At 40.7% G+C, this 22,221-nt stretch overlaps 2 protein-coding genes across 3 annotated transcripts in view; one reads left to right on the top strand and one right to left on the bottom strand.

Annotated features, from left to right (window-relative positions):
- prkaa2 (protein kinase, AMP-activated, alpha 2 catalytic subunit) lies at positions 1-19,198 on the top strand. The gene is made up of 10 exons (XM_020631824.2): positions 1-1,256; positions 5,111-5,252; positions 6,389-6,482; positions 8,807-8,951; positions 9,781-9,868; positions 10,983-11,207; positions 11,308-11,470; positions 11,948-12,286; positions 12,380-12,506; positions 13,432-19,198. Exons 1-10 carry the CDS (start codon positions 1,157-1,159, stop codon positions 13,680-13,682), a joined length of 1,674 nt encoding a protein of 557 aa, XP_020487480.1. The 5' UTR covers positions 1-1,156; the 3' UTR covers positions 13,683-19,198.
- LOC109982603 (FYN-binding protein 1) overlaps positions 19,136-22,221 on the bottom strand; it is a 16,340-nt gene continuing 13,254 nt past the window's right edge. For both annotated transcript variants that reach the window (XM_065956029.1, XM_029276997.2), the window contains exon 20: positions 19,136-21,458. The gene's annotated coding sequence lies outside the window, so the exon portion shown is untranslated. The remainder of the gene's footprint in view (positions 21,459-22,221) is intronic.

Here is a 22,221-nt window from a genome sequence, read left to right as displayed (position 1 = left end):
ATAATGAAATTTAAAATGTCAATAAAACACTTGTTTAAAATCCAAAGATATTTATACCTGATTCAATGCCATGCCAACAAAAAAATAGAAGTCCTCGGCACCAATTATTGGATAATTTCCCTTTTTTAATTAAAAACAATTGCAGACAGCACAGTACAGCACCATCATCAAGAAAAAACATTTACCATCCTCCAACTACGGTGGCCCTAAAGACCAACTGCAAAAACATTTCACACAGTTATAAAACACAATTAGGCTATCATTAATTAAATCACTTAATGCCAAAATACATTGTGAAATGCAAAAATATGTCATGATACTCAAATGATTTTCATGAACTGAAAAACATTTTATTTCAGTTTTACGTTTCATGAAATGTTTGAAATGAAATATTTCTTGTACCATAAAATGTTTTTCCCTTTCATAAGATGTTTTTGCATTCAGTTAAATGATTTGGTTTTATTTTGCATTCAGTGAAAAGTTTTTGCAATTGACCTTCAGGGCCACTGTAAGTAACACTTCATGTGGTAAGACAAAATGAATATCCTACTGACGAAAACAAGAGTAGGCTTAGGCTATACCAACGCAGCTTCCTAAAAAATTAAAATGCATTACACAAAAGCAAACAGTTTGCATTTGATTTTGTTCAAAGGTTCATGCTTTGCCCACAGCAAAATACACTTAAAATAAGTCTTAAATGTAATAACAGGGTGAGAGTGATTTAAGTGGCAAAAGAAGAGGCTACACTTCAACAAACTAAACACACCTGTTCATTATGAATTATGATACCAAGGCACACAGGTCTTTAAAGGACAACTTGTCTCATAATACCACTCTAAGCTCCGCCCCTTCGTAATACCTTTATTCTTCGAGAGTTCTTGAACAGTAGGGTAGCAGGTGACTGGGATGCGTAACTCAACGTAACATTGTTGGGCAGACGTCCAGGGTAGATTGGACGCTGTTTTTCCAGGGTTAAAATACTCTTACGGTAGTCTAGAAGTCAGCGTGGCCTCACTTGTAAAGTACCGTAATTCTGTTTAATCCGGACGGTCCCTCTTCCTCTCAGTGACGCGCCCCGCCCCCCTCCTCGCTCCCCCACAGCCAGGCAGCACGCCCACCGCACCGAGCGAGCAACCAGCCGTCGGTAACGGAGAAGATGGCAGAGCGGCAACAACAGAAACACGAAGGACGAGTAAAGATCGGCCATTACATCCTCGGAGACACACTCGGAGTGGGAACCTTCGGGAAAGTGAAGAGTTAAGTGATACTGTTGCGTCGGTGTTGAGGTGAACGTGTTGGGGAGTAATGTGAAGAAGTCTCCGTTTATCCGTTCCGCCTCCCCGTTAACTTACCGGCGGGCAGTGCGCAGTTAGCGTAGCTTGACCTTTTAGCTGCGGAGGAAGCGGAGACTTTAAAGTGTAAACGTGTTCTGAGAATCTGCTTCAAAGTCACATTCTTCTACCGTGTGCAGCTATGACAGGTGTCGTTACCTGGAGCAGGACTGTGACAAGATGCTGCACAGTCACATTACATGACCATTAAAGAGTGAAATGTGGTCTCCGTGTGTAAGCTCGCAGGATGAGACCACCGTGCAGCTTCATGTTGACAATATGTTTAGTAACCGCGTTGCTATGGGGTCCTTGTGCTAGTGACTGTTAGCTTGTGAGGCGCTTACCAAGCAGGGACAATCCTTTTCAGGCAAAAAGTTAAAACAGTGAGATTTCTTGGATTTTCTTTCAGTTTTCTTGGCTAGTTTTCAGACACTGTGTGTGACCTTGTGAGCTTAAACTCCGCCTGTTTGTTGTGTGCGCAGTTTGAGGGGCGTTAGCTTAGCTTATGGAGGAGGAGGAGGAGGAGGAGGAGGAGGAGGAGGAGGAGGGGGGGGGGGGGGGGGTGTCAGTCAACCCACCTGCACAAGACAGTCCCAGGCTAACATGGTCAGGTAGAAACAGAGATCATGTCACTCATCCTAGTATCAGTCAGATATTGACAGTGATAATGGTTTGTTCCACACTAAAAGAGAGATTTGACTCATTCTAATAATTCTACATAACTCATATTTGTAGTGAAGCTGAGAGTTGGAGTTTTCTCAAAGTCATGGCTAGCAGACATTGCCCCAAAGCTATGGTGATCACATAATAATGATATCAAAAGTTATTGTCAGCTGTGTGCTGCAGCAGCAATTGTCCTATAATATAATAAGATAACCAACCTTTACAGAAATCTGCTTAAGAATGAAAAACTGTAGGTAAAGGACAGTATTTTTTGGCTCGGGCATATTTTGTGTGACCAGTTACTATGGTACTGCATATTTAAAAAGATTCAGTGGCAGTATGCTTTACTGGAAAGAGGGCAGAGCAAGCTGCCTGCCAAATCCCTTATTCAAAACCAGCAAGAAAATGATGTAATCTTAAACAACATTGTCTCTCTTTTTTAATTAGCTCTGCGTAGTTCTGAATTGCTTCTGAAAAATCCTTGCTGGGTTTTGATCTGTGCTGGACGGAGCCCAGCTGCCTTTCATCAATGCCAGTTTACGTGAGCGCGAGCTGCACACTGCAGCTGAGGCTCTGGGGTTTTGGCAGGTACATGTTTGTTGCAAACTCTCCCAAGTAAAATGTGTTTCTTTCATTCCTAAACACGGTGCCTGTGAGAAGGGTGTGTTTGATTCATTGTTCTGGGACGTTTGATGTCAAGTGTTTCTAATTTCTTTCCACAGAGGTATTAAAATAATGAAACTCTTTTTCAAAGAGCATGTAGCCGAGGAGAGGTGAACAATAGGGAGCGATGGTGGCAGTTGTGGTAGAAGCACTGGCAAGAATTTAAAAAAAACTTTTACTCCTCGTTGGTAACTGTTGTGTCAGTCAGCAGGCTTTAGGTGTATTGAGAAAAAGATTATCATTTTATGAATCTTTACAGCAGATATCTACAAATTGAAGCATACAGTCTGATTGTAGACACTGTTGGCCTATCCCAGCTTTATTCTCATGTCTGCTGTCACACTAAACAATGACCACAATTGGAACAGGAAATCTTGGCCTGGACATCCTTTAGCATTTATCTGAATAACCTCTGGCTAAAACAGAAGCTCCTGAAATGTGGCTGTTGCTTTATTCATTGTTGTAGGAATATAAACTACTTGTTTGGCTGAAGATTGGTCTATGCAGTCAAGGTGTTCACAGGGACATGGTCTGGTTTTGTTTTGTGGCTCCAAATGTGTTTTTGTTAGGGCTTGACTTATGTCTACCAAACTTCATACACTATTGCAAAAACTATTCCTACTAAGGGCGTGGAATGGAGCTGTTTGCTGTAAACATTCAGAGGACACATTAAATGTCAGAGCTTTCATCACATTATTAATCAGCAGGATCTGGTGTTGCAATCTCTGAGGTTTTATTTCCACTCTAATGTCAGGGCATAATAAATGCCAACTCTGTTGAAGTGGGACTGGGTTATGGTATTGGAAGTTGTCAGGCTTCTGTTTGTTCAAATAGAATTATCTGCTAGTTTTCCAAATGGCTGTAAAGGGAAACATTCTGTGTGAAAGTCATAAGGTGCAGATGCCGAACCAGATTGTCATAAGGCAATCCTGGAACCCACTGGCAGTCATCTAATGATGATTTTGCTGTTACTAATGTCTTTCAGCAGACATCAACTGCAGCTAATAATAACCACCTATTAAATATCTTTCTCAGTTTCCTTCTCATAGTCGGAATATAAACAATAACAGTACACGGAAAAGGAAGTCTTGGCCAGAAGGATTGCTAACTGCTGGCTACATCTCAAGCCCCGAAAGTCATCAATCACTCATCAAGGCTAAATCATTACATGATCATTCACAGGTTCCAAGATTTTCTTGTACCTAACTTTGCGTTTGAGAGCTTCTTCTTCATGCAAAATCCAAATTTTCTCCAAAGTTTTAGTTTAACCTAAGATTCTACATAGAAATGTAAAATCTGCACACAGGTTAGGATTTTCAGATGTTCTGGTTTTCAGTGCATTTGTAGTCCGATCTGTATTGACCAATTATGTATTGGCTTTGTTGTGTGCAGGTAAAACAATCCGTTTAGACATTGAACGAACAGGCGCTGGTCCCATCGACAGTACTTTTAAAGATAAAGATAAACTTTATTGATCCCCCATGGGGGAAATTTTTTGCGTTTTATGATGACTTATTTGCCTCTGTAAACAGATATCTGCATAAAAGTGAAGCTAACAATCCATTAAAGAGAAAACACTTAAACTTGAGCATCAAACCTGTTTGACGCTGTGTAGTGAAAGCCAATCAATATTTACATTTACCGACTATCAGAAATGATCAACCCATCCCTCTCCTCCTGAGGACGGACCTGACAAAACTTGACTTTTTACATTCTACAAATCTCCATCATTAGTGTTGTTATTTTGGCAAACTTAAGACCTGTTAATTCGAAGTAAATAACATTTGAAATTGGTTTCTTTTTTACCCCGAGTAAAGGCATTATAGCTTACATTCTACCGTTAAACTTAGACTCAACTGAATGGCCGCTGCTTCAAAAAGTTGGGGACAACAGAATTGATGGCCTTCATGTTTCAGATGTAAATGCCACACAGGAAATAAAGGCTCGCCTGGAAGTTAGTTGACGCTAACCTTATTCACGTCCATTCCCAGAGGCTGACAATGATTGCCGAAGGGTTATGATGAGATTGGTATTAGTTTGGCTCGGAAGTGGATCTTCTGATTAGAACAAGAAGGAGTAGGGGTTGAGTTCTTCACCAAGAAAATGAAATACCACATATTCTACACATTTTTAATTTGAAGCTTCATACAGGGGACGTGTACTGTATATAACTGGACTGTAGCGCACAAGCTTAGCTCAAAAAAAGCTCTTTTAACATAATGTATGACATTTAGTCTGCTTGTTGTAGTGATCCAGTGAAGTATAACTTTGCATCTTCCTTCAACCAACATATTCAAAGCAATTTAAATGTTTTGCATGATTTGATGCAGCAGAGTGTAAAATTAACAGGGTAAGGCCAAGTAGAAGGGCCGAGGGGGAGAATAAAGATTAAATGTTATTTTACCATGTGTGCCGCTGTGTTTGCTTCATGTCTGTGTTCTTTTGTTTTTTAGTCGGTGAACATCAGCTGACGGGCCATAAAGTTGCAGTAAAGATCCTAAACAGACAGAAGATCCGCAGCCTCGATGTCGTTGGGAAAATCAAACGAGAGATTCAGAATCTCAAACTGTTCAGACACCCACACATCATCAAACTGTAAGTAGGGGAAGAGAACAACTGCTTCCTTTCAACACAGATAAGTGCGTTAATCTAGTGGCTGTTTTGGTGTGGGCCTTTTGCTGTGTCTTGTTGTGGCATGTTTTGCTGGATCCTGTTTGTTTACTTCTGCTGAGCTGTACTGAGCATGCCCTCAAGGCTCCCAGGAGGTAGAACACACACACACACACACATGCACACAAAGGCCTGGAGATCGGTTCTGGTTTGTTCAAATCTCCAGTCCAGATTAATTACCGAGTCCTTGTCCTCGTCCAGGTGTCTCTGCACCTCATGTTTTCCTTTCTGACCTTGTTATGTTCCTTCTGTCAGCCTGGTCTCTCTCTCTCATGTCAGTCCACATCTCTCTCTCTCTCTCTCTCTCTCTCTCTCTCCCTCTCTCTCAACAATCTCTGTGTTATTTTTAGTCCAGGGTTAGGGTCGGTCCTCTGGTGCACTGTAAGCTATGGCAGATATGTGAGCTCTCAGGTCCTGAGCTGGACTGCTGTCAGTGGAGCCCTCTGTCTCCGATATATACATTGACTAACACATATATTTAAGGCACATCATGCACAGGCTGGCTGCAGTGTAAAAAAACAGCTGAAGATGTGGCAGGGGCCTGAGCAGAGCAGAATCTGTGTGATATATTTTATATATTTTTAACCAGCACAAAATTAAATGAATCAGAACAAATGTGTCAAAATTTCCCTCAAGCGCTCTCACTGTTTAGATTTCAGAGATAAAGTGAAACAGAGAAAGACCTCATAATACAGTTTGTTTTTATTTGTTTCTCTTTGTGGCTGTGTTGTGCTAAACTCAGCTCGACAGCAGTGAAGTAGATGTTGATAAAGTGCAGAATCTCTCAGGAGCAGCCATTCATGAGATTGAGCCTGTATTATAATATAGCTGACCTTTATGGGAGTAATGTCTGCTCTCAGCAGCCATACATCACCGCTCAGCCTCAGCTGTGTGTGTTTGTTTCTGTGTTTAAATTCTGCGTTGGCTTTAATGTGAAAACATTTGGTTTAGAGATTAAAGGATGAGATTTAAATATATGATTGGTCTGTTTATAGCTATGTTTAAATGTCTGTATGTGATAGTGTCAATGATGCACAGTGACTGTATGTTTGATTTCGTAGGTACCAGGTGATAAGCACTCCTACAGATTTCTTCATGGTCATGGAGTACGTGTCAGGAGGGGAACTGTTTGACTATATTTGCAAACATGGACGGGTAAGAAGACATTATATCTTTTTATTGACTCGTCATCAGAAAGTCTTTGTTCAGATCTAAGATCCAGATTAAATATAGAGTATTTTCACTGTGCACACTTTTACTACATCACCAATATTTAAATCAATCTACTGCATGCTGATGAACAGCTCAGCAATTAAGGAAAGTAATGTCTGCACCCAAGATGTTTCTGAATTATTTTTCTTTTCTTTTCAAATTTAAATTGAGTAAAATACAAATCAAACATTCTCTGAAATCATCTTTTCCGACTCCATGTATTTCGCTCTCCTTAACATTTTCCTTAACAAACTCTTTTTTTTTATTCTTGTACTATTTTAAAACCTCAGGGGGAAGTTCAATGTTTTCACTTAGTTATTGAAACCTTTACTGGCCATAGGGTTATTGACCCTATGGCCATGCCTAAATTAAAAGGCATGGCCTATTAATTTCTTTTAAAAACATATTTTGCAATGATCTAGGTTAGACAATTTTTCAGTGTTTTTGAAGTGGAGTTCTATGAGGTACTTGACATAAGTAAATAAATCAGCCTCCTGCAGTGCACTGCTCAGCTGTTTGTGTCTGTGGGCTTTGAAAGAGACGACAAATAAGATGAATCATAGTCTGAGGTGTTGATACAAATTGGTCCCGTTGCCATGCAACATCACGACTTTACATTTGGAAGATTTGCACAGCACTTCTTCTTTCTGTTAAAAACCACTGACCCTGATTCAAAAATATTTCCATATAGCAGACGTCATGGGTTTTTTTTGCCACCTGTTCAGCGTTGGCTTGCTCGTCATGCTCCTGCTCGTCTGTATCCATGTTGGTCACTCAACCATTTCCACACTGATAACCATGTGTCCATACAAACATGCTGTGCGGGCACACAAACACTGTCGGAGCAGCTGATGGCCATAACTGAACAGACTCCAAACATTCAGAAGAGAGGTAACGTTTACACCCACATTTACTTTAATGGCAAATTGTAGCCTTTTGTGTAGTTATTTAATTGCACATTCTTACGTCGCGATTACAATTAAACCCTTTTCACACATACACCACAAATCTCCTGAAAAATTCCAGAGATTTGGTGCTTTAGGCTATATGTGAATGCAAACAGCCACATTTTTTGAGCAGGCTTCACCCGGAGTTTCTCCGGCCAGACCCCTAGTATTTCTTCCGCAGAAAGTCCGAGCGAGCTGATGTGAGTAAGCAGCAGCATATACTCCGGAGGATTCAACTCGAGCCAATTACGTATTGATTGATTGACAGTGCTCGAACAAAGTGGCTTGCTGACGAAAAAGTAAAGCGCATGTAACAGACTCTGTTGCTTCGTCCTCTACTTCTGCCTAGTTTTTTTACATCACATCTTACCTCAGGAGACCCCCCGCCCATCTAACAGGGACAGTCTCCAGCTGTGAGAAGCATACAGTATGTGAACAGCCAGGTTGGGAGAATCTCTGGAGCAGTACTCCCGAAATGATCTAGATTCTACTACTGGGCCACAGCCGCCCCTTACCAGGCTTTTAAAAAGTCTTTCCAGGCTTTGCAAACAGTGGCAGCAACACAGTGTGTGTGGTCGTCATTGGTTCTCTACCTTATGTCGGTAAAAAACACAAAGAAACAATCTCATGCTGTTTTTTAGCTGGTGTTTATAAGGCATGGTGTTTTCCATGAGTGCTGTTACACACAGAGCTCAGCAGAATTGAGGAAAGATGCCGACTTAGAAAACAGATTATAGCGTCAGGCATCTCTTTGCTGCATACAAGCATAGAAACACATATACCAGATAGAACTGGCCCAAATACTCATACAGAATAATTTTTTTTGATAAAGGGTGTGGGCACATTTGTGTTTTTCTGAATTCATTTTGACTCTAAATCACTCTTTTGGGCACATTTAAAACTTGTAATCAAACCTAACACTGGAGTATTTTTTTCTCACCAAAATATTGACTTTTCTCCTGCTAAACCTTTGTGCACACTTCAAAGTGATGTGATCTCTATTTGAGTCATGAAAACTTTTCACATACCCCATCACTGCTCCACCAGTCTAGCTGAGAGCTGTCAGTGACTTTAAGTGTTGCAGGCAGACACTGACAGCTGTGCAGAGTAGACTGTCTGGAGACTCACTTTATTTCTTCTTACCAGTATAATCCTTCTTGAACTTCAGCTGGCCCCTGAGCTCAAGAAACCTTACGAGCTAACAAGACACTAGCTTTGTTTTCTGGCATGCATTATAAGCTTGTAAAACTGTGTTGTACACATTTACATCTGAGGAAAACTGCACAGTCCAATCATGTCCTTTTATGTTTTGTCTTCCAGGTGGAGGACACAGAAGCTCGCCGTCTCTTCCAGCAGATTATCTCAGCTGTGGACTACTGCCACAGACACATGGTGGTCCACAGAGACCTCAAACCTGAGAACGTCCTGCTGGACGCCAGCAAGAACGCCAAAATCGCAGACTTCGGTAAGATGCCCAAACAGCTGAAGGGGAGGACAAAAGGAAATTAAAAAGAGAGGCAGTGTGAACATGAGATAATGTGTTCAAAGGAAAGAAAGAGGTAGAGCTGAGTGGAATCCCAGAGAAAGGTCACAGTCTGATTAAAGAGGAATTCTGCTTTTTACAGAGTTTAATTGTACACCTAATCATACACCTGTAGAGAAGCGTAAAATCCCTATGTACACCTGTTAACCTTCTTGTTAAATGAGAATGACTTCCTTATTGAGCACAGCTTCTCAGCAGTTTTGGCACATTTAAAAAGACACTGTGTCTGATGCAATAGGACCATGAAACGGAGAAATATTTCCAAAAGCACACAAAGGCCCTCTGCACAGCAGGGAGTGAGGAGTGGAGAGAGAGGTCTCCCAGCAACAGCCAGATCTCATATCATGTCTGGCAGGAAGCCTTGAGACCCGGAGTCATCTGATAGGAAGGATTGGTGGGGGTGCAGCAGCGGGAGAAGTGTTTTGGCTGAGAGCAGCAAAGAGAGGGGGGTGTTAAGAGAACATGGATAAAAGATAAAGAGAAGGTCAGCACATCACGCAGTGTCTGGTGTTCAGCGTTTGGCAGAGGAGCTCATCCAATTAGACCAGCTTTGTGTTCAGAGATTAGAGACTTGGAGGGTAAAGGAGGATAAAGATATCAGTGATGTCCACTGTGTAACGCCCCCTGTGTAGGGCCATGTTCAGTTTAACCCGTGAACTACAGGATCAATAACAGTAATGATAACAGAGCATTGTCTTATTAGTCAGTTTAGACTGACAGGCGTTTATATGCCCTGTGTTTTGATTGACAGGTCTGTCTAACATGATGTCAGATGGAGAGTTTCTACGTACGAGCTGCGGCTCACCGAACTACGCTGCTCCAGAGGTCATCTCAGGAAGGTGTGTCTTTTTGTTTCTTAGTTGTCATGTCTGACCAATGCTTTATGATCATAATTATTTAGACCCAGAGGACAACTATTTAATCACCAATCCTTACTTAGCCGAGAAACAAATAGTGTCATGCTTATTCCCTGACTTTTGCACAACCCATCATAATATATTTACATGAAGGGCATTGAATGAAATCCATCTACACGAGATAGAGGGAAGAGAAGAGTTGCCCTGTTTGTTTTTGCGATATTAAGAGCCCATTTTAAATGTCTTCTTCAACTTATATTTTACCATCTTCTCTTAATTTCATCAATATCTTCTTGTTTTACAAGCGGCATTTTCTCTCCCATATCGTGTTTCTTTGTTATATTCAGACTTCTTCTCTGTAGCTTGAAACATATGCTTATTTGCCTCTTCAACTAATACCTAATGAAGTGTTACTCACTTCACTCACTCTCTGTTGGTTTCATTGAGGCCCACAGACACCTGAGTTGTAGTAAGATTGTCCAGAAATGTTCTCATATGTTTTCACTTGTATCACTTTCTTTTAAGAAAAGATGTGAAAGGAATATAGACTCAAAAAAAGGCGACTAACTGCCTGACTTAAGGTGCTCGTTATTGACAAAGGTTCTTCTTTTCTTAACACATATTTCATACTATGCCTCAGGCTACCTTTACTTTTTGAAATTGAAATATGACTTCCTTTCCAAGGTTGGGATTGTTACATTGAACAAAGTTGTTTAATTACCTCTTTCTGTCTTTTAACATTTAGTAGTTGTCCAGAATTTTGTAGAAATGTTCATGTTCTCTCCCAAATAACAGCCGAGACTCCCCCACACTCTCCTCCTTCAAGAAATCCCTCAAAACTCACCTCTTCATCTCTGCCTACAACCACTAACTCCCCCCCCACATTACTTCTTCATTGTGATGTCCGCGTCGTTTTTTGTTTTGTTTTATTGTTTTATATTTTTGTCAAAGTGTCTTTGAGTTTTCAGAAAAGCGCTATATAAAACCAATGTTTTATTATTATTATTATTATTATTATTATTATTATTATTATGGGTTGATATGTTTAAAAGGGCTTTTTTGTGTTAATTGTCCCATGTTGTCATCTCTCTGTCAGGCTGTATGCCGGTCCAGAGGTGGACATCTGGAGCTGTGGGGTGATCCTGTATGCTTTGCTGTGTGGCACTCTGCCCTTCGATGACGAACACGTCCCCACGCTGTTTAAGAAGATCAGAGGAGGAGTCTTCTACATCCCTGAGTACCTGAACCGCTCTGTGGCCTCTCTGCTCATGTTCATGCTGCAGGTGGACCCTTTGAAGAGGGCCACCATCAAAGACATCAGGTGCTCACCCTGATCTGACGAGTCAAATGACCGCTACAGAGATTTTACAGTAAAAACTTGACAGCAGTTTGAGGTGACTGATTGTTCTCTCCTCTGTCAGGGAGGATGAGTGGTTCAAGCAGGACCTGCCAGGCTACCTATTTCCTGAGGACCCCTCGTATGATGCCACAGTCCTGGACGAGGAGGCAGTCAAAGAAGTGTGTGAAAAGTTTGAATGCACAGAGTCAGAGGTCATGTCCAGTCTCTACAGCGGGGATCCACAGGTACAAAAGACACTTTGTTTGAAGGGCAAAACACTGAAAGTTGAATGGAGCTTGCATGTCAAATTTAGAGTTTGAATGTTTATTTCAATGTATGTTTTTTGGAAACATAGTTGGGGTCGTAATTGTCCCAGGAGAACTCTGAGAGTATAACTAGAGAAAAGAGTGCACTGTAAGGATAAGTAAGGAATTTTGATTGTGGTCCTTTTAGGGCTGGATAATTATGGTAAAATTGTTTTTTGAGGGCTGGCTTGGCTATCCCAAATATAAAGTTGGGCAACATGATAGCATGCACAGTCAGAAAGTTGTTGGTTCTTCAGGTGGAAAAGTGACTTTTTTTAGTTTGTTGATAAAGTTAAAGGATTTGAATTGCTGCTAAATTAGTCTGCTCTTCTTTAATTGCTTCATTTGATCATTCTTCCTGCTCTATCCATTAGACTCATGTAAGAGCTATATCCTTAATCTCTCCTATCTGTGCAGGATCAGCTAGCAGTCGCCTACCACCTCATTATTGACAATCGGCGCATCATGACTCAGGCCAGCGAGTTCTACCTGGCCTCCAGTCCTCCTCAGGGCTCCTTCATCGAAGAGGGCATGCCGCTGCCCCCCGGGGTCAAACCCCACCCAGAGAGGATGCCCCCGCTCCTGGCCGACAGCCCAAAGTCTCGCTGTCCTCTGGATGCTCTGAACACCACCCGACCCAAACCGCTGGCTGTGAAGAAGGCCAAGTGGCACCTGGGCATCAGGAGTCAGAGCAGACCCTACGACATCATGGCTGAGGTGTACAGAGCCATGAGACAGCTCAGCTTTGACTGGAAGGTGACAAGGAACATGCTTCATATTCACATGTTCACAGTGCATTAGTACTGTAGGTCTACTAAATTATAAATTGTTTGTCATACTGTGTTGTAGGTTGTGAACCCGTACCATCTGAGAGTGCGGAGGAAGAATCCAGTGACAGGAAACCTGGTGAAAATGAGCCTGCAGCTTTACCAGGTGGACAACAGATCCTACCTCCTCGACTTCAAGAGCATCGATGGTCAGTAACCTACATCAGCTCTGCTGCAAGACAAATACATTCCTCGATACAATATCATCCACTTAGTAATATGAAACAACATACAGGACTCTAAGTCAGTGCAGGGACCAGAACTCTGCAGTTCAGTTTGTCTGTATAAAATATGTCAATCTGAAATCTGCTTTTCTGAGTTTGAACAGCTAAGTATTGTAGATGGCAGAGTAGACTTTGAATACTTTGAGGATTCTTATAGAATATTTAAATTGTCACTTTATTTTTGAGTATTGATGAATAATAGGTACAAAAAGTGTTGGAGTTGGTTCAGTCAGTCACTTGTTTCATCCCGCAGCAGTGAATCTTTGGTGACAACTTGAAATGAGAGCATGTTTACTTAATGTTCCTGTTTGGATCAGCTCTTTTTCAGCAGATTTTTCGTTTTGTTGTTGTGATTGATCAGCATCTCCTATGATCTGTGAGGGCGTAAGACCCCCAAAAAATGGAAAAAGGGACCTAGGGTTTAAAAATACCTCCATTCCCCTTTACAATTTCTCCCAGAGATCAACATTCGTAAGTCACATAAAGCCCCCTTATGCATATTCAGTTGCCTATCTTCTGTCTTGATTGCTAATTTTGTATTTAGCTAAATAAACATCAAATGGCACATAGAAATAAACAAGACTTCATGTTGTGCTTTAACACTGCATGCTCAGTCACATATGATGCTAGCTCTTCTTCATTTTTGTTGTTTTGTTCATCAGGAACTTTTTTGTGCCTCTGCCTTTGTTGGCCAGGAAAATGTATTTTACTCTTTTGAGTTTTCTCGTCGTTAAATAAAGGTTTGAATTGAATGGAGCTGAAGCCTTGACAAACAGCATCCATTTCATGATAAATAACATAGCAGTCCGAATTTATCTAAAAGATCCTCTTCTGCTACTGTGATCCTCAGATGACATCATCGAGGCTGTGGGCTTTAAATCGGGGTCGTCCACTCCTCAGCGGTCGGGCTCCACAGCCGGCCTCCTCAGACCCAGACTGAGCATCGACTCGTCCAGCCCGGCGATGGACCTGCCCACACTCAGCTCCTCCCTGCCCGGGTCTCTGTCTGGGAGCTCCCCTCAGCTCACACCGCGACAGGGATCACACACCATGGACTTCTTTGAAATGTGTGCCAGTCTGATCACCACACTGGCTCGCTGACACACTCCTGACCTCACTGTAACCTGATGTCTGAGGGGGTTTCAGCCTTTGTCTGATCTGGAATGAAGGAGCGAAGATGTTGTGAATGACTTCCTCTCTCTGTCTTCTTTTCATCTCTGATTCGGTCGTATTGAACTGGAGGGATGAACAGAAACGTCAAAGTACCGCTTGTCACTTCAGATTAACGGAGACACAGAGAAGAAGCCTTTCTCACAGAGGCAGATCAACAGGTTCTTTTTCCTCGTTTTGACACAGTCCCTCGGGTTTACACATCAGGCTGCAGCTTGTGAAAACTGATCCTGGGGCTTGAAATTTGGGAACCAGAAAAGTTAGAAGCTAGAGCTCAAAGTTCACATTCATGTGGGAGTCAGCAAAGGTCAAGTTCACTGTCACTCCTCCCTCGAATACCTTCAATCTGTTACCACTGCTGAAGTATCATCGCCAAACGTCACATGTAAAGGTCAGTGTGTAAGATTTAGTGAATAAAATGGGTTCATAATTATGTTTTTATTTGTATTTTATCACCTGAAAATATAATATTTTTCTGTCAGCAGAGCATCCACAGACTCTGCTTTGATGAAATGTAATGTTGCAGGCAAAGAGCGAGCCTGCAGTGAGTCTGCAGGTTAGAAAGTGAAAGGTGAAGGGAGTGGTGATCATCTGGTTGCTACTAGTGCCGGGCCATCAGTAGATTTTATTGGAGAATTAGCATTAATGGATTCATTATTTTATTTAACTCGGGCTCCCCTGAAAGTTGAAGAAACATATCAGTTGAGAACCCTGTTAGTCCTGACAGCTACATTTATTTTATTTTTTAGGCTTGGATTATTTGTTAAAAATTCCCGAGATATGTACCAAGAGCAATATCATCCAAAGATGTCAAAAACTCTATGAACAGAAATAATGTAGATGTGATTCAACGACACTGATGCCTGTTTTGAAACAACAAACATAGAAGTCATAGCCACAATGTTTTGGGTACTTTCTTTTTGTTATGACCAAAACAAAGAGACTCTGTGGTTCAAATGTATCTCAGTGTTCCTCAGGCTACAGAGAAGCTGCTCCTTGTTTTTGTTAATTTTCTTCCGCTAATGGCTCATCTGAGAATATCGTTTTAAGTGACAGAGAAGTAAATTAAACACAAAGAGAGAAATCAGCCTGAAAGGATTTAATGCCATGTCAACACTCACCAGATGTGTTTTCAAAAATCTGACTTTATTTGTATAGTGCCCAGCCGTAGTTGCAATCACAAACCTCACCACTAGATGTCACTAAGTCTTACACACTGCTCCTTTAACGACGGGAAATCCTGCTGAGTTTTCCTCAGATCAGAGGTCAGTTATTATTCACTATCAAACTTTATCTGAAGGAATGTCAACATGTACAATTTGATTTCAGGTTTTATATTCTATATAGTTTATAAAGAAACAGCTTTTTGTTATCCATGTGTATTCTATTTATATTACAATCATGTTACGTAGCTGAAGAGGTTGACAAAGAGATACCAAAAAAAGAGACTTTATACACCACTATTAAGATTATTACTTAGAGATCAGAGCCATATTTATTTTTCAGAGATGATTTTGTAGGCACTGCAGTGATTTTATGATTTAAACACTGCATTAACAGAGTTTAATTTGAGTTTTTATAGATAGTAGAAGAATAAAGGAGATCGAGAATGCAAGACGATAAAGACTGTGTCCTGTTTGTAGTGATGAAGCAGAAATACACACCGTCTCACATGAGTGTTTACAAATATCCCATCATCCCTGCATACCTTACATATCGTCTTAACGTTGTTTTATTAAATCAGTAACATCGAGTCAGAGATATGCAACTCCTTCATTAAAGACTGAAGCAACTGTAAAGAAGCTGCTCTCAGTCTGCTATATATGCAGTAACCTTTTTATTATCGCCATAAGCCTTTAACATTTGGAGGATGTTTATTATCGTTTAGAGCCTCATGTAAACACTTAAAACCCTGTTTATTTAATATTTAAATTTCGATATACAAGCAAGCAAACCTAAAGTAAAAGTAAGAAGGAAGTGAATGGAACAACGAACTACTCGACAAGTCAATCAATGAAAAAGAAAAATCAAACAACAAAAATAATGATTCCTGTTTCAACAGAAATAGAAGTCCAGTCCTCGATATTGGGTCATTTCTTATTTTTAATGATGAAAAATGTCAGGCAAATGCAAACAACATTAACAGAGAGGAGTTTGTCTGAAATGTTTGATGGATTTACTCCTCTCTATCTTATGAAATAGATGTTTTTTTTTCAAAGTTTCATTATATTGCTATTCGATCGATCAGAAAATTAACCGATTGTATAAATTTAAAACTCCTGGTATTGAAAAGTATCCATGAATAGATTATTTGGACTAGCTTACTTGTAATGCACTCGATATGAGAACAGAGGAGATGCCGCTTTCATATAGAGCTGAAACAATTCATGGATTCATCCATCAAAAAGAAAATGAATCACTAAGATTTTAAGGATCCACAAATTGTTTCAGGGATTTTTAAGCACAAATGTTAATTATAAATGGTTCTTGCTTCTGTAATGTGACAACTTTGTGCTTTTCTGAGTCATTCATGACGGTAAACGAAAAGTTAGACAAAGGAAGCAACTTGAAGATGTTACATTAGTCTCTAGCTTTAATTAACTCAGTCTTTTAATATTTCACAACCTACACAGTCAAAAGTTGAATCCTAAAAACAACCTGCAGATTCAGTGTCAGCTCTTGTTAACTGTGGGACGGTGTGTATCTGCTGCAGGACACTTAAAGCCTCAGAAACCTTCCTCCAGTTGCCTTAAAGACTGCGACTCAGTCGTTTTGTGCAGGTGTTTATGAAGAGTGTGTGCGTGAGCCGCTGTGTGTCTCAGAGTGTGTCACAGGATTTTTTATGTTTCTGGTTTGTCGGGGGGGGGGGGATCTTTGACGGTGGAGAAGAGGGTAGGATGTGATTCTCTGGGTTTTGAAACTTGTTGTCTGCGTTCAGTCTGCACTTTAAAACTCATTTTCTGCTCCGGCAGTTTTTCAGATTTTCTCTTTTCTGCATCACAGTCTGTGTGAGAAACACAAACGTTACTGTAGCGGCCTCTGCTCCTACGTCGTGCTATGACTTTATAAATGTTCTACACTCTCCTGTCACATCAAACCAGAGCTGAGTGGTGCATGGCTGCTGGTGAGTTTTGATGAGTTTTTCTGACTGAATGTGAAGTGGAAGCTGCTGCTGCCGGGTTCTGTTCTCTCTGTTTTAAAGCAGAGCGATGGACTGTTGTCTTTTTTTCATTCTTTCAGTGAAACACAGAAGCTGGAGGGGGAGTTAGTTCTCCACTTTAGACTGGTGCTGCAAAAAGAAAACCCCAACATGGCCAAAATTAAATATGTTCAGTATTCTCATTACGTTCACCTTTAATTCATGCCAGTTGAGCTGAAAGTGATTTTTCAGAAGCCTTTCGGAAGTTTGCTGGGCTTTTCTGGCAAAGCTCTAGGTCCGTGTAAGATGCACATTTACCCAAAATTACCTTTTCTATCGAAGTACATACCCTGTAAAATAATAGACTTTATTAAATTATATATCTTGGTGCCAAGATTGTAAAGCTATCTGGAAGTTGTGATTCATTTAGTTGAATATTTTTGGCTTGTTGCAGTGCTCTGCAAGTTTTGAGCGTGATTCTGTGTCCGTCGATGTACACAGGTCTCCTGAAAGATTCATAAAGCGAAACGGGGATTTGTGGCTTAAAAAGCAGCATGAACAAACAACTTATAAGAATAAAAAGCTTCACATTCTGTTATCTGTTTAATAGAGCTACGATGTGTAACTTTTCCTCCTTAGAATAGTTGTTTCTAAGGTGGATCTAATAAAACAATAACTTTCAACGGGGAGAATGGCGTCTCTCTCATGTCCACAAAGATCTCCGGTCGCCTCTTTATAGCACGATGTAACTTTGGCAGTGAGCCGAGTTCATCTCGTGAGAAGTACATACAGCTTTACAGCACTAGTTCACACAGCAGCCTTCAACTAAGAGCAGCCAGTTAGCCCGTCTCTACTGTTTGATACAATGACTGAGGCTAAGAGGAGAAAAAGAGAGCGTGACCGAGTAAGAAGCAGAGATTATTCAGAACAGCTTGAGACGTAACTTTAGGCTGTATCATTATCAATGTCATCGTAGTCTCATGTTTAGCAGCTTTATCGGGTGCAGAAAAACATCTAACCCACATTAATCTCAGGTTTGAATACAAATAAATAAATCCTTTTAATGCCAATAGTTTTCTCTACAACGGGCTGTAGTCGCCAACAGAGTCATATTTGGGCAAAATATTAGCAAACAATACTGAACCTTGTCAGTCGTCATAGTTCTTTGACCTCTAACAACACCTCCCCTGTGCTTTTCAACAGTACTGTGTGTCTTATGACTGTGTAGTTACACTTGGAGACCTTCGGTTGGCGCCAATGCACACCAAATCTACGTCATGTAAATTGAATACAAAGAGTTGTGAGTCAATGGACCTGCATCAGGAAAGCTTTCTATCAGGAGGGGGGGGACCAGATGACTCTGTTAGAGTAAATAAAACATGAGCATGCAGATTCTTTCATGACTCCAAAGCGTTAGGTAACGTTTTGTTGGAAGAATTGGGCCATTTAAGCACATCAGTCCGAACCAGCTTTTGTGTTATCATCTGTTGGACCTACAATAACCTGCTGTCACAGTTTGGAATGGATTCAGTCTGTCCTGCCTTATGTGATCATTGTGAAGGCTTCTGTCTGAAACTCTGCTCTATCCCTTTATTATCACATGTGTTGTGTTCTGTGTGTGACGCCACAAACACCACAGAATGAACTTTAAATTCAGGGGGAAACTCTGCCCCCCCCCCCCCCCCCACACGCAACTGCACACCCCCACTTTTCTGTTTTTGTGTCTTAAACGTCTGTCCTCTGTACACTCAGCTGTGTCGGCCACACCTGAAACATTATGCATTCATTCTGCTGCTGAGACCACAGTCTGAAATAATGATCAATACGGTGGTCCTTCAGAGGTCACAGGTCGTGTTTAAAACTCCTGATATATCCAGTATTTACTGTCAGATGTAGTACTGTTACATAACAACTGTATGCAGCTACCAGTGGCATGTTAGTGTGTAAACTCTGATCTGTGTTTGAGGCTGGAAACATGCCGGAGGGCCTGAACAAACCGTGTCGTACCAAAGTGAGTGTTTCCACAGCGAATCTGAGCTCTCTGTTAATCTGTGGGGGTTCTTATGATCAATGTAACCTTATACACCCCTGAGTGACAGTGTGTGTGTGTGTGTGTGTGCGTGTGTGAATGAGAGAAAGGTGTATGAAGTTGTGTTTTAGCGTGTGTGTCGGCTGACTGTCCTCGTCTCTTGTCTGTCTGTTTGGGGTTTGGACTTCTCTTGTTATGCACTGCATGATATTGCTGTTATGATTTGCACTTTAATGAGTATTTATTGAAAAACAATAAACAGACATACAAAAAGGAAAATGTTTCTGTCTATTTGGACATTCTACACACACACACACACACACACACACACACACACACCTGTCACAGAGGATTCTTTTTTGTGTTTTCTTTTTCAGGCAATACAGTATTTTACATATTTTTTTTAAAACCTCCAGTAATCATCAAACAACTTCCTCCTTCTGTAATACTTGTTAGAGTAACACCTGAACACATCTGCTCAGTAAAAATGAAAGTAAGAAAAAAAGTCTATGGATGATGTTTCCAAGCAGGTGCAGCCATGACCAATATGTTACACTTCATGTTGTTTCTTTGTACACCGTTTACAATATTATATTATTCTGATATGTGATCAGAAAATTACACTTTTTTTTTTAACTCTGGCGCTCCATTGTTACATATTATTGGACCTAAATGAGCTAAAGGTACAATTACTCTTTTAGACTGCTTCAGCCTGCAGCCTGCAGTACACCGGCTGTAATGGATGCAAAGTTTCCAATCTGAATAAATGCACTGATTAAAGTGCTTCCACTAAAAGTTACTGTGTACGCAGATGATTATTTTTATTTTTTATTTTTTTACCAGAAACAGACATTTTCTTTCATTCAAAGCAGCCAAACTCAAAAGACAAAAACAGTCATTTTACCCCACTGGACACAGAAGCTGTTGGTCTGCTGCTACCTGGATCTGTTTACATGTGGTGTGTATTCGTTTCCATGGTTTTATTTATTGATTATACTGTGGAGGGCGCTGAATGTTTGCAGCACTTGGGGTCCAGGACAAATTATCCCAAGGTGAAAATAAAGTATAAAATACTGTGTCATGTCGTATCGTGAATAAACTGACTGATCAAGGAAGCACTAGCTGAGCAACTTTGAAAAGAGTGATGTAACAGCTGTTTGTGGTGAAAAAATAATCTGCTGGGGTGCAGGTGGCGCAGTGGTTAGTGTGCGCCCCATGTGCGGAGGCAGTCCTCCTAAAGGCATAAAAAGCCCAAAAATAAATCTTTAAAAAAAATCCTCTTTCTCTTGAACAAAAAGGTCTTCCTCTGCAGGAAACCCACTTAGAATAACAATCTGAGCCTGTCAGGGACAAAAACAACGTCTTTTAGTGGACTCATTACCATTGCGCACATTTTCTTGAAAAATGATGGTTGGATTGCAGCCACTACAACCAGTTTCCAGGCTTCCATATGAGCATTAAAACTTTCTGTACATTTTTGTTGAAAGTCCCTAAATACATAGAAATTCAGCAATTCCCCTTTAAAAAAAAAAGATCAGCTTTTAAATACTATCACATCAGTAGTTTCTTATAACAATAACATCTGCAACGATTTCCAACAACAAGGGGAGAGTAAATAAAAGTAGAAAAACATGCTTGTGCACAAAGACAGCTCAACAATACAATAAGTTGACTAATATCAGATAAGAGGTGAAGATGTTGTTGGAAACACTGTAAATCAGAGTTCTGTAGATGCACATGTAGACGAGGAGTGAAGAGAGCAGGAGATACATGAGAACAGATCCCATCACGTGAGCTTTTATTACTACTGTAATCAAACCATAACATGTTGTTTTCTATATTTACCAGATATATTACTGTTTCATTCTTTGCTACCAACACTGTAAACTGGTAACAGGTATGTACACCAGTTAGGAGTCTAAAAACAGCCGTATGCAGACTCCGTAAATATTCAGAAGCTGATCACTTCTGGTTTATTCTAACCGAAGTGTAAGTCTGATCCTCAGGCTCGATAACGACCTTTTACTGCAGACTGAAAAATGTTTATTGATGCATTCTCCGAGTGTCTGTGTGTGTGTGCTGTGTTTTCCTCAGGATTCAAACAAATACTCTGTTCAGATAAAAGATCTGCTTTATCCTCCCTCTATTCCCCCCGTTCTGAACAAATCTGCCTTTATGGTATTTACATGGGAAGTGAGAAACTTTCTCCACAAGAGCCTCGAGGACGATTAGAGGCTCTCGTGTCTGCAACAATGTGTGAGTCCTCTCCAGAGATCAATAGTTCACATGGTCCAATATTCAAAGTCACTCAGAGTCGGCAGGTAAACTGTCTCTCTCTGGTTTCACTCTGAGAGCTGCAGAAAGACAGCTCTGTTTGCACAGAAATCCCTTTATGCACATCATACTGATCCAGAACTGCAGTCAGCGGGTGAAACAGGTCAAAGTTGTAGGAAAATGAAGTTACTGGCACAGTCTGATGTGACTGACACACGTCACAGTATGAAGAAGACGCCACAATCAGACGGTTTCCTCTGCTCGCCTGCAAAGAAACAAACAAACGTGTCAGTTCGTAATGCTCACAGTCAGAACGTTTACACACAGTTGGAAAAAGTTGATACATCATGTCAGTCTGACTAAGACTGGACTTCATGTAAACATATTAGTCTGGCTGAAATCGTACCAAATCGAATTTCTTGAAGTGGGACTAACACACCCGAGCTGTTTTCACATGTGCACTCCTGAAGAAAATATTTAGATAATTTCAGTTAGACTGCTCTTCTGATCTGGCTGTCCACACATGCAACTCACAGCAGGAGACTAGCTCTTTTTCAGGTGAGAGGGAGGCCGGGGCGTAAAAAGAACGATGCGGAACGGACGAAGCAACACAGTAGATAATGTGGTTGGGGGTCAATTTACTCTTTCATCGAAACACCTCAATCAGACCCAAACAGGATTAGGCCTTCTGCATGCCCCACGGTCCACGAGTCAGGCTTTCAAGTTCTGAAACGACTCTTTCACAACAAACTGTTGCATAATACAACTATCAAGAAAAAAACTAAAGGAGCTTTGCTGGAGTTGAGGCACAGTCTCTGGTATTCAGTCTAACTTCAAAGTTCAATGACATGTCACCAGAATGATCTACTATTGTTCTGGTTGTGCAAACACAGACTGTGATCCTTAGGGTGTCACAATGTGTGTGTATGTAAGAATCTACATCTAGCAGTGTAGCACATGTATTAGAGACAGTATGAATTTATCATTTGGTTTGATAAAGACTTTTGCAGAGGATACAACTCTTTTTT

The sequence above is a fragment of the Labrus bergylta genome, chromosome 6 (assembly GCF_963930695.1).
Source record: "Labrus bergylta chromosome 6, fLabBer1.1, whole genome shotgun sequence".
Taxonomy (NCBI): domain Eukaryota; kingdom Metazoa; phylum Chordata; class Actinopteri; order Labriformes; family Labridae; genus Labrus; species Labrus bergylta.
The sequence above is the reverse complement of the archived record's forward strand: the minus strand, read 5'-3'. Positions and strand labels throughout refer to the sequence as shown.